The sequence below is a fragment of the Euleptes europaea genome, chromosome 7, assembly GCF_029931775.1.
Source record: "Euleptes europaea isolate rEulEur1 chromosome 7, rEulEur1.hap1, whole genome shotgun sequence".
Lineage (NCBI taxonomy): Eukaryota > Metazoa > Chordata > Lepidosauria > Squamata > Sphaerodactylidae > Euleptes > Euleptes europaea.
Window position 1 is genome coordinate 21,923,880 of NC_079318.1, and position 15,685 is coordinate 21,939,564.

The 15,685-nt window shown below is 44.3% G+C and overlaps 1 protein-coding gene across 1 annotated transcript in view; it reads left to right on the forward strand.

Moving 5' to 3' along the window:
• Nucleotides 1-15,685, forward strand: part of SMOC2 (SPARC related modular calcium binding 2) — a 191,197-nt gene that overhangs the window by 122,336 nt on the left and 53,176 nt on the right. Inside the window, exons 8-9 of the mRNA XM_056853320.1 lie at nucleotides 2,938-3,127; nucleotides 14,464-14,546. Coding sequence (XP_056709298.1) covers nucleotides 2,938-3,127; nucleotides 14,464-14,546 — 273 coding nt within the window. The remainder of the gene's footprint in view (nucleotides 1-2,937; nucleotides 3,128-14,463; nucleotides 14,547-15,685) is intronic.

Here is a 15,685-nt window from a genome sequence, read left to right on the forward strand (position 1 = left end):
GGGCTTTAAGAGGGGAGTGGACAGACTGCTGGACTTGATGGGCCTTGGTCTGATCCAGCAGGGCCTTTCTTATGTTATGTTCTTAGGGGAGGTTTTCTGGTTCCACTGCCTAGCAAAGACCATTCTAGTTGCAGTTAACATATGTAATGCTAGTATCCATTGGCAATTGCAGCTTGTTTTAATGTCTGAATGCATCCTTAGTATCATGAGTCCTTCCACCATGCCCTTGGTGCACCAAAGGCTTCTAATGTTTCAATTTATAGCAGAGATTGAGAATAGAGATGTCAAAAAAAAAAAGAACAGAAACAAAAAGAATCTAGTAGTAAACATTAGTTTAATTTTAATCAAGGGCAAATTTCAGATGAAGTGGAATGGAAGATTTTTGCTTAGTTTAACTTTTTTTTTCCAGTACAGAACTGACAACAATTATATGGAGAAGGATTATATGGTTGTAACTTGATTTCTGATGAGCTAGAAGTAATCATGAATTTGGAGCATTCTTTTTTTAGCACAGGGTTTATGTACTCTTAATGCATTTCCAAAGGATCAGCCTTATAAAGAACATTTTTACTGCAAAGGAAACCACAGAGCTAAATGGTTTCATCTGTAAGGAGCGATCCCTTTTTTATTCAGCTGAGCAGGGAAGTATATGGAATTGACGATATGTTCAGCATTCCGTTAGGCCACGAGAATGTACCCAAACTTTCAAGAGTGCTAAACTTTGGATGATCAGCTGTACTTTGAGCAGCCTTGCAGGCACAGGCAAGTAGAAAAATCTTGGCTCTCTGATCCACATATGATGTTTTGAGACGCAGTAATAAGCAGCCATAGAAAGGCAGCCTTCCTGCTCCCAGCTTGAATGGAAATTAATTTCTGGGGTAGTGATGACATAATTCAGCCAGGACAATACTGTGGTCCCGCTGTGACGGCTGCTACTATGCTGGAACTTACACTCAAACCATTTGCCAGCATCCTATGCTCCTCCAGCAACAATGGAACAAGCACAATAATAGAGGTAGGAGGGGGAAAGAGCAACATTGCCATTGCCAATCAAGACCCCCTCCATTTACAATGCAGCAGCGGGTTTCCAGGGAAAGCTCCCATCACCCTCCCCAGTATAACTAATTCTCCTGTGGCCAGGGATGCAGTAGTGTGTGGGGGCATGTGTGTGGATGGGTGGGCAGGAAGAGAGGCCTAGTAGTGGCATAGGGGCCCCCTGGGCACTCTCTGCCCAGGGCCCCCCAAAATCTAGAACTGGCCCTAGCAGATAGTCTAGGTGCAAACCACATGAGATGTGAGGGATCAGTGGTGGTGGATCTGAGGTTTTTTGATGTCTTTAATGTTTCTTAAATGCAGCTAAAGAGTTGCAATTTGAAGAAGTTAAACTCCTCCATTTCCTAATACAAATTAGAAAGTCTATCTGTTTATCCTATCTATGTATTTTTGAGAAATATCTAAATTCTTCCTTTGGTTTTTCTTTCGTTTGGTAATCGCCCATTACATGGGCATTTTGCTTGTACCAAAAGCTGAAGATACCCACAGTGTGATCCTAAGGAGAGTGACTCAAGTCTAAGCTCATTTGTTTCAATGGGCTTAGACTGGAGTACCTCTACACAGGAGTGCACTGGCAGTTGAAATTTTGGGAAACAGATGGTCAGCTGGAAGGACTGCAATTCCATGATAGTTTGTATGTTGAATGTAACCATTAGTTTCTTCTTGAGGCTTGCCGCTGGGATTTTTTTTTTTTTAACTTGAATACTGGACACTCTTAAAGTGCATTGCTTCCCAACAGTTAACATGTATCACCTTGCAGGTGTCTTTTTTTTTTTAAGTACACTAGTATCTTCTTACCTTGTTTTTTTGTGGAGTGAGTGCATTGAATGTCAAAGCTTAATAAAAGCTCTCTGGCTCTGGGAAGCAGCCTTTTCTAATTGTCCATTCATGGCCCATTACATTAATGAGAAAAGGAGGGGAAGAGAATTAAGAATGAATGGATTTCTTAATTCTGACGATGTTTGTCGTGTGTAGATCATTGGAATTTGTGGAACTGGGAGGAAATGTTAAAACAGGAAATGTTAAAGCAGATGCTTTCTGTGATTTTCTACAGATTGAGCAATTAGTATAGAGAGTTACTTATCACTAGGCACATACCGTATGTGCACAACATTTCACAGTAATGCAAAACACACACAGTTTTAAACTGTGTCTCACGAACAACAGATGAGGTAGTAAGCCCATATCTGGGGTGTACCACTTCATATCGCTACAAAGGTAGGGTTGCCAACTCCGGGTTGGCACCTGGAGATTTTGGGGGCGGAGCCTGAGGAGGGCAGGGTTTGAGGAGGGACTTCAATGCCATAGAGTCCAATTGCCAAAGCGGCCATTTTCTCCAGGTGAACTGATCTCTATTGGCTGGAGATCAGTTGTAATAGCGGGAGATCTCCAGCTAGTACCTGGAGGTTGGCAACCCTATAGAAGGAGCTTATCTGACTGAATGTTTCTCTATACAAAACAATTCCTACTTTTTGCACACTCCCGCCTCCCTCTCCAAGCTTCATACTGGATCGGGCCTCCACGTGGAATCAACAACGTTAATTCTATTCTATTCTAATTTAGTCTGACTGCTGAATGTCAGATGTTGTCAAATACTGACATATTTGCAGAATATTTACATTGCAAGATCCACGAGATTCAATCCATTATTTACTACTTTTTCATTGTACTTTAGCAGTTTTATTAGAAATAGTGGCATTTCCAGAAGCCAGTGATGTCATTTATTATTCTTAGTAATGGAAAATTAGTATCATGATTAAAACCAGCAGGAGGAAAGTAGTGTGGTACCATGTCTCTAAACTCCATTTTGCTTTGGCTCTTTGGCTAACCTACCATCAATTCAGAGGTGATAACCAGACTGTGTCATTCTTCCCCCACCCCCAGCAGCAGCATCATGCGACCAAGAACTCCAGTCAGCTTTAGAAGAAGCCAAGCAACCTCAAAAAGACAATGTGTTCATTCCAGAATGTGCTAATGGTGGCCTTTATAAACCAGTGCAGTGCCATCCCTCCACAGGATACTGTTGGTGTGTTCTTGTGGACACAGGACGCCCAATCCCTGGCACATCAACAAGGTAAGGGATCTTGGTGGGTGATGGTCTTTGACGTTTGAAGGCATGCATTGTGATAAGCTGTGAGTTTCTTAGTTGATCCATTTTCTACTAAAAGGGCTAATAGAACCCATGAGTAATATTACAGGAGTAGAGCCAGCGTGATGTAGTGGTTAAAAGCGGTGGACTCTAATCTGGAGAACAGGGTTCGAGTCCCTACTCCTTCACATGAAGCCTACTGGTTGATCTTGGGTCAGTCATAGTTCTCTCAGAGCTCTGGCGGGCAATGGCAAACTACCTCCTAACATCTCTTGCCTTGAAAACCCTTCAGGGTCGCCATGAGTCAGCTGTAACTTGACGGCAAAATCAATATCAGTGGAACAATAGCCCTGGAACCAATAGAAAGAATAGTCCTGGAACCAATAGAAAGAATTTTTAGCTTTGTGTTGATAGTAAGTTGAGGTTCACGCATCTCAGTGGAGCCAGAAACACGGTTAGCCACGTTTAGCAGATGCATGCAAAGAAAGTATCACTTTCCAGAGGAAACCATTCCTGCTTTGGCTTCTTTAGGAATGCTAGTGTGGCAGCTCACCAAAAGTAAGATTATCTAGATGCAAGCACAAATTCGGTTCTTGTAGGTTATCCGGGCTGTGTGACCGTGGTCTTGGTATTTTCTTTCCTGATGTTTCGCCAGCAGCTGTGGCAGGCATCTTCAGAGGAGTAACACTGAAGGACAGTGTCAGGAAAGAAAATACTAAGACCACGGTTACAAGCCCGGATAACCTACAAGAACCGATGAACTCTGACCATGAAAGCCTTCGACAATATTTCAAGCACAAATTATTTGAAGGACTTTTTTAAAATTTCTCCATACAAAAGCAGCACTTATAAAGAATGGTTTTTATAAAGCCAATAGAGCTGCTCATATTTGATATCTATTTCTATCGTTACAGTTGGTGTTCATTCTGTAAATGGCAGCCTGTGCGTCTGAAGAAAGCAAAAAAAAGAGTCTAGTGACAGGTTAACAGATAACCTGGAACTTCACATTCATGAGTGGGTGGTACCTGTACAATGGGAACTTTCAGTCCACTGTGGGGTGGGTTTAGGCCGGGTCAGCAGTGACTCACATACTCAGCAAACAAGATGCTTTGACTTGGTGGAAAGTGCCACCAAGTCATAGCCAATTTATCTCCACCCCTCAGGCAAGAGACGAATAGAGGTGGTTTGCCATTGCCTGCCTCTGCGTCATGACCCTAGACTTCCTTAGAGGTTTCCCATCCAAGTACTAACCCTGCTCAGCTTCTGCAATCTGATGAGATCAGGCTAGTCTGAGCCACTCAGGTTAGGGCATGCTTTGATCCTCAAAATGGCCTGGGAAAGTTCAGTGGGCATTTAAATGGCTTCTAAAGAACTAACAGACACATAGGTTCTTAATGCATGGGTACATTCACTCACGTTTGCCCCTGAATTGACTCAGTTGTTCCTTGGAGTTACGCATGAGTTTTCCGTCCATTAGAGATGACCTTGCTGCCAGCCCCCACAATGTCAGAGTCTTCTCGTCCCTTCTATCTCCCCTGAGATCAACCTGGGTGAAATTGTCCTCATCTCCATGCATAAGCCAAAGTGCAGGACAGGGGAGCTGGGGTGGTTGGGTGATGTTTTTCTCACAGTAAGCACTACAGCCAATTACAAAGCAGTGTTTCAAGGGGCAGGGACACAAATGCTTCCTGATTTTTGTCTCCCACCAGAAGTTCTTTCTGAGCAGACATGTGTCTCACATAAAAAAGGGTTTAAACATGACACTTGGGTTTTTACCCCCCCACACACACACACACACCCTGATTCTTTTAAAGAGTTCCGTTCTGAGACATGGTTTGTAAAACGGCACTTGGGTTACCACTGGGGGGAGAGGGGAACTGGTCGTTTTCCTCACAGTAAGCACTACAGCCAAGTACAAAGCAGCATTTCAAGGGGCGGGGACTCAGACACTTCCGGCTTTGAGCTGGTGACTTTGCTGGTGCATAGTAATTTTTGGGTTCGCAACAGAAAAGTGTGGGTTGAGCGAGCATCGAACCCCAGGTAAAACTCCCATGCATAAAAGACCATACTCTACATACTAATTCTTAAAATCAAAAACGCACAAAGCTGCCTTGTACTGAGTCAAGCCTTGAACTATCCAAGTCAGTATTGTCTATTATGATAGGCAGCAACTTGCTAGGGTCTCAGGTAGAGACCTTTCACGCCATCTGTTCCTTTTATAACTGGAGCTGCTGGAGATTGAACTGGGCCCTACTGCATGCAAAACAGATCCTCTGCCACTGAGCTGTGGCCCCGTCCCAGAATCTTAGTTCTAACTGCTCTCCTCCCTGTCATTTTCCAGTCCTTTCTTCTTGCCTTATGTGTCTTTTGATGCAACTATGTAGCTTTCTTGAAATGAATATATCTGACTCCTTTGTGTTTTCTTTGAACCCTTGCTTGAATAATGATTATATCAGCTTACTATGTTAAAATGAGTTTTTAGCCCTCCTGGCTGTTTAAAAGGTAAAGGTCCCCTGTGCAAGCACAGGGTTATTCCTGACCCATGGGATGATGTCACATCCCAACGTATACTAGGCAGACTTTGTTTATGGGGTGGTTTGCCAGTGCCTTCCCCAGTCATCTTCCCCTTACCCCCAGCAAGCTGGGTACTCATTTGACCCACCTCGGAAGCATGGAAGGCTGAGTCCACCTTGAGCCGGCTACCTGAAACCGACTTCCGTCAGGATCGAACTCAGGTCATGAGCAGAGCTTAGACTGCAGTACTGCAGCTTACCACTCTGCGCCACGGGGCTGTTATTCCTGGCTGTTTACAGATCGCTTTAATATATGTTTTAGTTTATCATTTACAGGTGTTGCTTCTGCAGCTCCCATTACCTCAATGCAGACGTAGAACCAGTTGAGGGATTAGAGAATGGCCTGAAAGCATGGGATAAGAGTAACTGCTGACCCTGGCCCCAAGAAGTGCTAGGATGAGTGACCACCTGGGATCCATACATGAGCTGCTCTGAGTTGCAGGAACAAAGAGCAGGGGGGTGAAATATTATGTATATTTAAAAATCTCATTAGATTTAGAGGAAGGTGGAGTGAAAATTGGAGGGATGAACATTAACAATTTGAGATATGCCGATGATACTACATTACTGGGAGGAAATAGCGAGGACTTGAAACGACTACTGCTGAAAGTTATAAGAGAAAGTGCCAAAGCAGGACTGCAACTGAACATCAAAAAGACAAAAGTAATGACTACAGGAGAATTACACAACTTTAAGGTTGACAATGCGGAAATTGAAATTGTTGAAGACTTTCTATTCCTTGGTTCCATCATCAACCAGAAGGGAGACTGCAGCCAAGAAATCAGAAGGAGATTGAGACTGGGAAGGGCAGCCATGAAGGAGATAGAAAAGATTCTTAAGTGTAAGGATGAGCCACTGGCAACCAAGATCAGGTTAATTCATGCCATCGTATTCCCTATTACTATGTATGGGTGTGAGAGCTGGACAATGAAGAAAGCTGATGGAAGAAAGTAGATTCCTTTGAAATGTGGTGTTGGAGGAGAGTGTTACGGATACCCTGGACCGCCAAAAAAACAAATCAGTGGGTTTTAGATCAAATTAAGCCTGAACTGACCCTAAAAGTTAAAATAACTAAACTGAGGCTGTCATACTTTGGACATATTATGAGAAGACAAGAGTCACTGGAAAAGACAATCATGCTAGGAAAAGTTGAAGGCAGCAGGAAAGGAGGAAGACCCAACAAGATTGGGATTGACTCTATAAAGGAAGCCACGGCCCTCAATTTGCAAGATCTGAGCAAGGCTGTTAAGGAGGGGACACTTTGGAGGACTTTGATTCATAGGGTCACCATGAGTCTGAAACGACTTGACGGCACTTAACACACACACAAAAATCTCAGCCTTTGCATATCCAATTGGCTACCAGCAAAGAATGTAGACACTGTCTCTGCTGTACAATAGGATTCCTAATAAATCCTGCCTTGGTAAAACGACCAGAAAGTATAGGAAGGAAGCATTAATTGCAACAGGGAAAAGGGGCAGAGGGAGAAGGGGGAAGAATGCAGAGAGGGGTATCAGATTAATCCGGGAGCAGGCCTGTCGCCAAGGTCTACATTAGTGCAGCCAGCTCAAAGATTTCATTCTTTCCTTGGCTGGTTAAAAAAGGTCACGAATCAGCAGTCACTATCCCCTCCATCCGAAGCTTGCCATCAAAACAGCTTCTGTTCTCCTTACCCCAAAAGTCACACATACTTGCCTGAGCATGAAATTGCATTGCACCTTCACGGAGCAGCCCGTATCTGATGGGCCAATGGCCAGCTCCACAAATGTTCACTTCCCTCAGACAATGAGGAGATAAATTAAACAATGGGAGCAGGGAGGGATGATCGATTTCGTCCCCGCCATTTGTCATTCTAATGGCTAGCATAGCAGCACCAAAACGTTCTGGGATTTGTTATGAATGATGCCTTTAAAGGAGGTTCTTCATTTGCATGTAGCAGATAACTACACTGCCCAGTAAGTGAAAATTCAATGGACTCAAGTCAGTCACTTTGTTTCAGCCTAATCTATCTCCCAGGGTTCTCGTGCGAATAAAATGGTGGTAGGGAGTCCTACGCATACGAGTCTGAGTTCCTTGGAGGAAAGGCAAGATAAAAAGGAGATAAATAGACATATACATAGATTATGTCCAGTAAAGTTGAAAATGTAGCGGGCAGGCAGGAACACAAACAAATGAGTCAAATGAACAGAGAAATCCTGAAGGAAGGAGTGGAAGGTCTTTGGAGCCAGCATGACCCCTACGCTGGCGTTAGTGCCACTTGCGTCGGCAAAGTGGGCACTAACTCCAGCGCAGAGCAACTTACGCTGGCTCCGGGGAGCAGCATGGTAGTGTGAGGCTTGGGTGCCGGCGCAGCCTCCCCAGCAGCATTCCTCTGGTGCCAGGCCAGTAGAGGCCAGTACAAACTTGCGCTGGCAAAAAGGGAGGCGCGGCCCCGTGAAACTGAATGGGGCAGTTTCACAGGGTTTCCAACCAAATACCTTTATTTATTTCTTTTTCCGGACAGCAAGCCTCTCAAGAGACGGCAAGGCTGCGCCGTCCCTGGGCGCCACACAAATACCCCTCCCCTGCAGGACTGCTCTGCCCATAACGCGGTGAGATCTGTGATTGGATCTCTCTCTCACACACACGCACACCCTGCCACCACAGCATTTTATAAATGCTAATATTAGCTAAGCAGCTTCCCAGTTTGGATTGGAGCAAGGAAGAGAAAGAGGATTTTAACGCTGTAGCAGATAACTACACTGCCCAGTGGTTTCATCGGTGAAAAATGACCCTTCCCTCACCCTGCGATTAGCTTATAAATGGGGGGAAAGGCAGATAATGGGAGGCAAAGCTGAACACTTGATAGGTTTTTTTCCCTTCTGGCCTGATCTGTAAGTGAGACTTGAACAGGTTGAAGGGTGGGAGGGAGGTCCTGTTGGGGTTGCCAGGTCCCTCTTCATCACTGGTGGGAGGTTTTTGGGGTGGAGTCTGAGGAGGACGGGGTTTGGGGAGGGGGAGGGACTTCAATGCCATAGAGTCCAATTGCCAAAGCGGTCATTTTCTCCAGGTGAACTGATCTCTGTCGGCTGGAGATCAGTTGGAATAGCAGGAGATATCCAGCTAGTACCTGGGGGTTGGCAACCCTAGTTCCTGTGTGTGAGGGTTGCAGTCCCTGAAAATTTCATCCCAGTTGAGTGGGAGGCAAAACAAATTCAGGATAGAAATGTGTTTCTCATTGAAGCAAATGAGAACATCTCCTGGATGCAATTATGATTTTGAATGTGATCTAACAATATTAAAGAACTTGAGTAAACTCTTTCATGAACAAAATGACCGGTATTCAAAACTAATCGCTGTGCACATTCATACTATTTCCCTCTCTACACTGTGTATTCTTTTTCCCCCTTTTTTCTAAAGCTCCAAGTAAGGGATTACATTGCTCTCATTTGCTAGATATCATTCCTCCCAATTAATTAGCGGCAATGACAGCTAAAGCAATTGTCCACTTGCTTTACAAATCTCATTTCTTGACATTTGCGTCTTTGCGAAGGGAACGTAAATCTTGTAGCGACTGCAAGTGGGGGACAGATATAATAACATGGTTACTTAAATCACAGCCAATAACTGGACTAAAGTCCAATTTCCTGTTTGAGCCTGTGAATTGCTTAAGATTCCAGGCGCAGCACAAGAGGACAGATGCATAACCACAGAGAGCTGTGCATCTTTTAAACATTTCTTTGGGCAGTGTATCAAAGCTTTTATCTAATGTCTAAGTACAAAAAATGCTACAAGCAGACAAAAGGGTATAATTCCAGATTCTGGATGACTGGAAACTCCTTTGCACAGGTTCTGAATGTCAGTACGATTTGGGGTCATTTTAGAGATCACACTCTGGTAAATGTATATGGCAACAGGGAGTCCAGTTTAGTTCTGTGTTGCATTGTGAAGTTTTCTTTGGTTTATTTTGGGTTAGGTTGCGATATAGCATGAATTGGTCTGTCTGTTCCTCTTGTTTTTTGTTTTGTTTTGTTTAAATGGCCCATGAGCATATCCCTTTCCCTCCTGGTTTCTACATAAACTGGAAGAAACCAATGTATTCCCCCAAGAAACTTAAGTGGATTTGTTTGTCTTTTATCTTATACTCCCATCTTTGAATACTTCTCCCAGGAGAGCTTTGTTCTTGTGTGATATCAGTCTAATACAATCAGGAGTTTGCATCATACAGACTCAGGATAAATTCACACGTTTCTCATGCCCGTTACAAACCCGTTTGTTTTCAATCTGGGCTCAAAATATATCAATAGTGAGTCAGTCCAGATCTTTATCAAGAGTACAGGTTGCAATCCTGGGTGCCACCTAAATCTTCTCTAAGTTATTTATTTAATTATTTTACTTCATTTATAACCTTCCTTTTTCCCCTTTGGGGATGCAAAGCGGCTTAAGTCATTATCGTTGCATCCATTTTATCCTCACAACAACCCTGTCAGTAGGGTTGCCAGGTCCCTCTTTGCCACCGGCTGGAAGTTTTTGGGGTGGAGCCTGAGGAGGGTGGGGTTTGGGGAGGGGAGGGACTTCAATGCCGTAGAGTCCAATTGCCAAAGCGGCCATTTTTTCCAGGGGAACTGATCTCTATTGGCTGGAGATCCGTTGTAATTGCAGGAGATCTCCAGCTAGTACCTGTTACGTATAGTTGGCGAACATGTAAAGGCTGACGAAGCCGTGATATTGTGAAAATGCTGAACAATTCCGGAAGATGTGTTTTCGACCGACCGACTGACTGATTGAACACAGTCCTTTTGCCTACAAGCTTCAAGTGAATGATATTCATTTGTGCATCTACAAACGGACTATACCATACTCTTAGAAGTGATATTATAGGATATAAAGACTCGTATTTTGTTATTTGTCTTGTATATTGTAATCTTGTAGTTTTGTATAGTATATGATAGTATTTGTGTTAAGTTAATAGGTTTTCACTGCATTGGTGTTAAGTTCACACTGTGCACTGAGCAATTACATTGTGGTTTCATTTCTTACTCAGTGAGTGGTTGTTTATTTTTTATTTAGACTTGAGCTTAGGTGCTGCTTATTTGTTTATTCCTACAGTACCTGGAGCTGGCAGCCCTACCTGTGAGATAGATTAGGCTGACCGTGTGACTGGCCCAAGATCACCCAATAAGCTTCCATGGCAGACTACAAATTCGAACTTGGGTCTCCCAGATCCTAGTTTGACACTCTAACCACTACACCACAGCGGCTCCAAGTGGGTTGAGAACATTTAGAGCAGTGGTTCTCAACCTGGGGCCATATGGCCCCCCGGGGGCCCCCAGGATATTCCAAGGGGGCCACAGGTGAAAATTGCGTAAATGGGGGGCCACGGCACGAGTCTAGGGGGCCACAGAGGGAAGTGAGAAGTGAAGAAAACAGAAACACATGAAAACCTAACACATGACTTTCTTCATTGCACTTCTATGCATCGTTTGCAACTGTGGATTTTTGTATCGCTGTCATCTTGTGCAACTGTGGCAGAGGCTTTGTTCTCCCTTCTTTGTGAACGTTGTTGTTTATTAGCATGTTGTATTCCCTTTTCGTGGGGTATTTATTTTTTTGTAAATTTCAGTTTCCCAATAAGAACTGCATGTGTGCATTTTGTGTGGCTGTTTATGCTTCTTTGTTCCTTGGCTATTTACAAACCAAACATTTAAATAGCTACCTTTCTACTGGTAGGACAGGGGGGCCACAAGGAAGGAAACAAGGTCAGAAGGGGGCCACGGTCAGAAAAAGGTTGAGAACCACTGATTTAGAGCACAGATCAAAAGCAATTTTCAACGTAGTCACTCCAAGAGCAGCGGTCTTGTGAATTGGCACAAAGTTTCAAAAGAGTGAGGCCGCGCAGTAAACAATAACGGTATCAGTAAGGACTCGCTTAAAACAGTTATGGAGTTCCAAGGTTAAGGCCGTGGCTTGCGTCCAGCGAGGTGCAAGCCAAAATGTAAATTGACTTACGCCCTTTCCTCCCCGTATAGTATAGGGCCCAGAAATTAATTGTAGAAGATCTTGTGCAGGCAGAAATGCAAGTGTGATGCAATAAGCTTGACTTAGTACATTGGAGCTACTGTTTTTCTTGCATTTCTAGTTGTGCAAGAGCTGTAGTTCAAGCAGACGTCTTGTGCTGGATCCAACCAAATGTTTGCTCCATGTTCCCCCATGGAGCAACGGTGCAGTAAGTGGCTATGTGTGATAAAGCCTTTTTAGTGGTGGCACCATAGTGGTTGGAACTCCTTCCCCAGGGATGTCTGTTTTGCTCCATTTCTCTTCGCCTTTAGACATCAGCTAAAGTGATTGTGTTTCAGAGGTGTTTATTACCTCTTATGAAGTGAGGCGGGGGCCATTTATGCAGGGCTGTTTCCCTTATGGTCGCCCCACCGACTGGTGCTTGGTTTTGATTATGCATGGCTTTCCCTACTGTCAGAGGTCACATCGCTCTCCCTGTGCGTGTCTACCTGTTTTGCCCGTGTTTTCCGCATGCTGTTTTAGCCAGAATCCAGAAAAATCAGGCAAACATGCAGGGAGCACAAGGAGACCTCTGAAAGGCATGCATAATCAAAAGGAAGCCCCAAAGCAGTTGGTGGGATGGCTGCGGGGAAACAGCCTTGCATAAATGGCCCAGTTTTTAACTCACATCTATGAAGTTCTCCATCTTATTTTATTGCTTCTGGTGACTTTCTAAATTCTATCTTAAAATTGTATGAATTTGAGCTTTAGTTTTATGTAGGTTTCTTTATGGACCCAACGAATCAGGAGAAAATGGTGAACTAATGTCACAAGCGATGTTAAATTGTGAATTATTAACAGCTATATCCAAAAGCTAGCAACTAGGCCAGTGATGGCGAACCTTTTAGAGACCGAGTGCCCAAACTGCAACCAAAAACCCACTTATTTATTGCCGAGTGCCAATGCGGCAATTTAACCTGAATACCACCCCCAGAGGGGGCCCAGAGAGAGAGGCTAGGGTTGCCAAGTTCCTCTTCGCCATGAGTGGGAGGTTTTTGGGGTGGCGCCTGAGGAGGGCAGGGTTTGGGGAAGGACTTCAGTGCCATAGAGTCCAATTGCCAAAGTGGCAATTTTTTCCAGGGGAACTGATCTCTATTGGTTGGAGATCACCTGTAATAGCAGATCTCCAGCTAGTACCTGGAGATTGGCAACTAGTTCCTTAGTGTTTTCTCTCTACATATCAAGACAAATGGAAAGGTGTTTGGAGGATAGCTTGTGGGCACTTCAAAGGTGGAATAGGACTGCACGCCCCTCCGCCCGCACAGACCCAGAGGATGCTGGAGAAGCCGCTGGAGGGAAAGAAGGAAGGAAGGAAAGAAGGGAAGGGAGGGGGAAAGGGAAGGAAGGGAGGGAGAGAAAGAAAGAAAAAGAGAGAGAAAGGGAGAAAGAAATGGAGCAAGGGAGAGAAAGAAAAGGACAGAGGGAGACAGAAAAAGAAAGAGGCCATTTATGCATGGGAGGTTTTGCCTTGGATTTGCCACTCGGTGGGGCGCGGCGGCAGGCTTGTGAGAGGCGAGCAGGGTGGGGCAGAGGGCGCCTCCTTCGCACCCACCGACCAGCCATGCCCCTCCGCCCGCACAGGCCCAGAGGGCGCCGGAGAAGCCGCCAGCCATGCCGAGTGTGGGCGCTCGGCTTCTGTTCCCCGCTCTCCCACCCGCCTGGCTGGCCGCGCACGCTCCAGCGGCAGCAATGGCGGCAGCTTCTGTGGGAGAGTCCGGGGGCCACCGCCAATGATGTCGGAGATTCCCACCCCTGGGCTACAGCCTCCCCCATCCGGGGTGGGGCAGAGCCGGAAAGGCCAGCGGCTTGGAGGAACCGTGAGTGCCGGCAGAAAGGGCTACGCGTGCCGGAAGTGGCACCCGTGCCATAGGTTCGCCAACACGGAACTAGGCCATCCTTTCCCATGCCATTGCTAGCAGACTTTGAACCCACATACATATATCTCTAGCAACCTTTACCAACAGTTTCAGGAATAAATGGTTTGTTATCTTGTAAAACAAAACAGCTACAGTGGCTAAAGACCTTATGAGCTGTAATTTAGATAACTAGACTAATTTTAATAAATCCAGGACAGTAGCCATTGTAGCAAAACCAAAGGGCGTATATATATCCAACAGAACTTTGTTGGAAAATATGGGAACTGGGCGTGTTTAGCTCACCTTAAGTAAAAATCGATGAAGAAGGGACATCACATCAATAATTTAGTAACTGACAATGCCATAAAATGTGGGAGAACAAATATGTTCAGCTGCAGGTGAGAGATTTCAGCAGCTAGCTGTGAAAATATCTAGTTCTTTAATTTTGCAGTACCAGCCTGAAACAGAATTTGTAAAAACAGTTCTCTGTGCCTTTCCATGGTTCACACAACTTTCTGAATTAATTTGTTAGGGACTCTCCAGCTAAAATTCAACAGCAGATTTATGAGAGGAAGCTGCTTTCGGTATTGTGAAAGCAAGCACAGATGTTTTTTTGGGAAAGATATTTCTGAAATGGCTCAACAATACTTATCACACAGAATGGCCTGAAGTGTAATTAATGAATCTCTAGTATGTGTTTGATTTGACATTTTTCTATGCATTTGGCTATGGTTTTAGAGAAAGCACGTGTATAAGCCCTGCTCTGGTGTGACTGCATAGCATTTAACTTGACAATTTTTTACAAATTAAACTGACTTTACCTTGTTGTCTTTTCGTCTTCCTGTTCTCCCTGCAGATATGAACAACCCAAGTGTGATAACAGTGCCAGAGCTCATCCAAGCAAAACAAAAGATTTGTTCAAAGGGCGCCAGCTTCAAGGTCAGTGTTAACAAGTGATGTTTGGACAGGATGTTTAGTTACTCAATTCACCTGGGAAGAGATTCTGTACAGCCCCAAAGCAAAAATGTCTGGAACATTGTTATGTTGATTTTCATTTTGGATACCACCCGAGTTGAGTTTCAAATTGAGGCTAATGTAAGGGAAAGCGCAGTGTTTTTCTGCATTTGTGTAACTTCATGTCTAGAACAGGGATTCTCAAGGGGGGGAAATGAGCAAAAATTATACCTTGGATGCTAATCATAGAGATAATGGGTTGGATCCAATGGAGCATTTCTGAGGGCAAATGGATTTCCTACCCACAGCGCACAACTTTCTCACCTCCTCCCTCCCACTGGTGCCCAAGATGTCCCACAAAGTGCTGGATACCTCCTGGAAATGGGGGGGTTTTATATTCAAAGGGGGAAAAACGGAAGCCAGATGAATCTTGCCCAGATTGGACATCATCATCTGGATGCTCCTGTTTACCACAGGGGCTTCCTGCCTGTGTGTTTGTGTAGTTGTCTGTGGGGAAAATCCCCATATGGAAGTATTCTTTGTCACTAAACTTTTACTTCTTATACAAGAATATAACTTCCATGTATGAATAACATCGATTGTCACTTGACGGGCATGTTATGGCCATGAACTGAACTGAGAGGTAAAAAATTTGGACAGCTTGGAAGAAACTAAATGGCATACATGTGTGTGTGTCTTGACTACCTCTTGGGTAGTCTTACCTCAGGGTAGTTTGCATCATGTTATCATGTAAGCAAGTCTGTGGGAAACAAATGGTCATGTGGCACCACATGACTAGTTTGTAATTCATTTTCTTTGCCATTCTACTCCTGTTTTTAATGTGATGGGACATAATAAACTACATGATCTTTGGGACCTATCCACAGCACAGTATAACTAATTCCATGTGCACAAAGTGGTGCAAGGCTTCTCTTTCTCAAACAGCAGCCCACCATGCAATGTGGCAAACTATGTCTGAAACTGAGAAGGCTTTGAAATGCACTTTGTGATATGAAATGAAGGGATCTGAAGTGTCTTAAATCATTTTCCTCTCCATGTTGCCCTTGAAACAACCCTGTGAGATAGGTTAGGTTGAGAGTGCATGATCAACCCAAGGTCACACA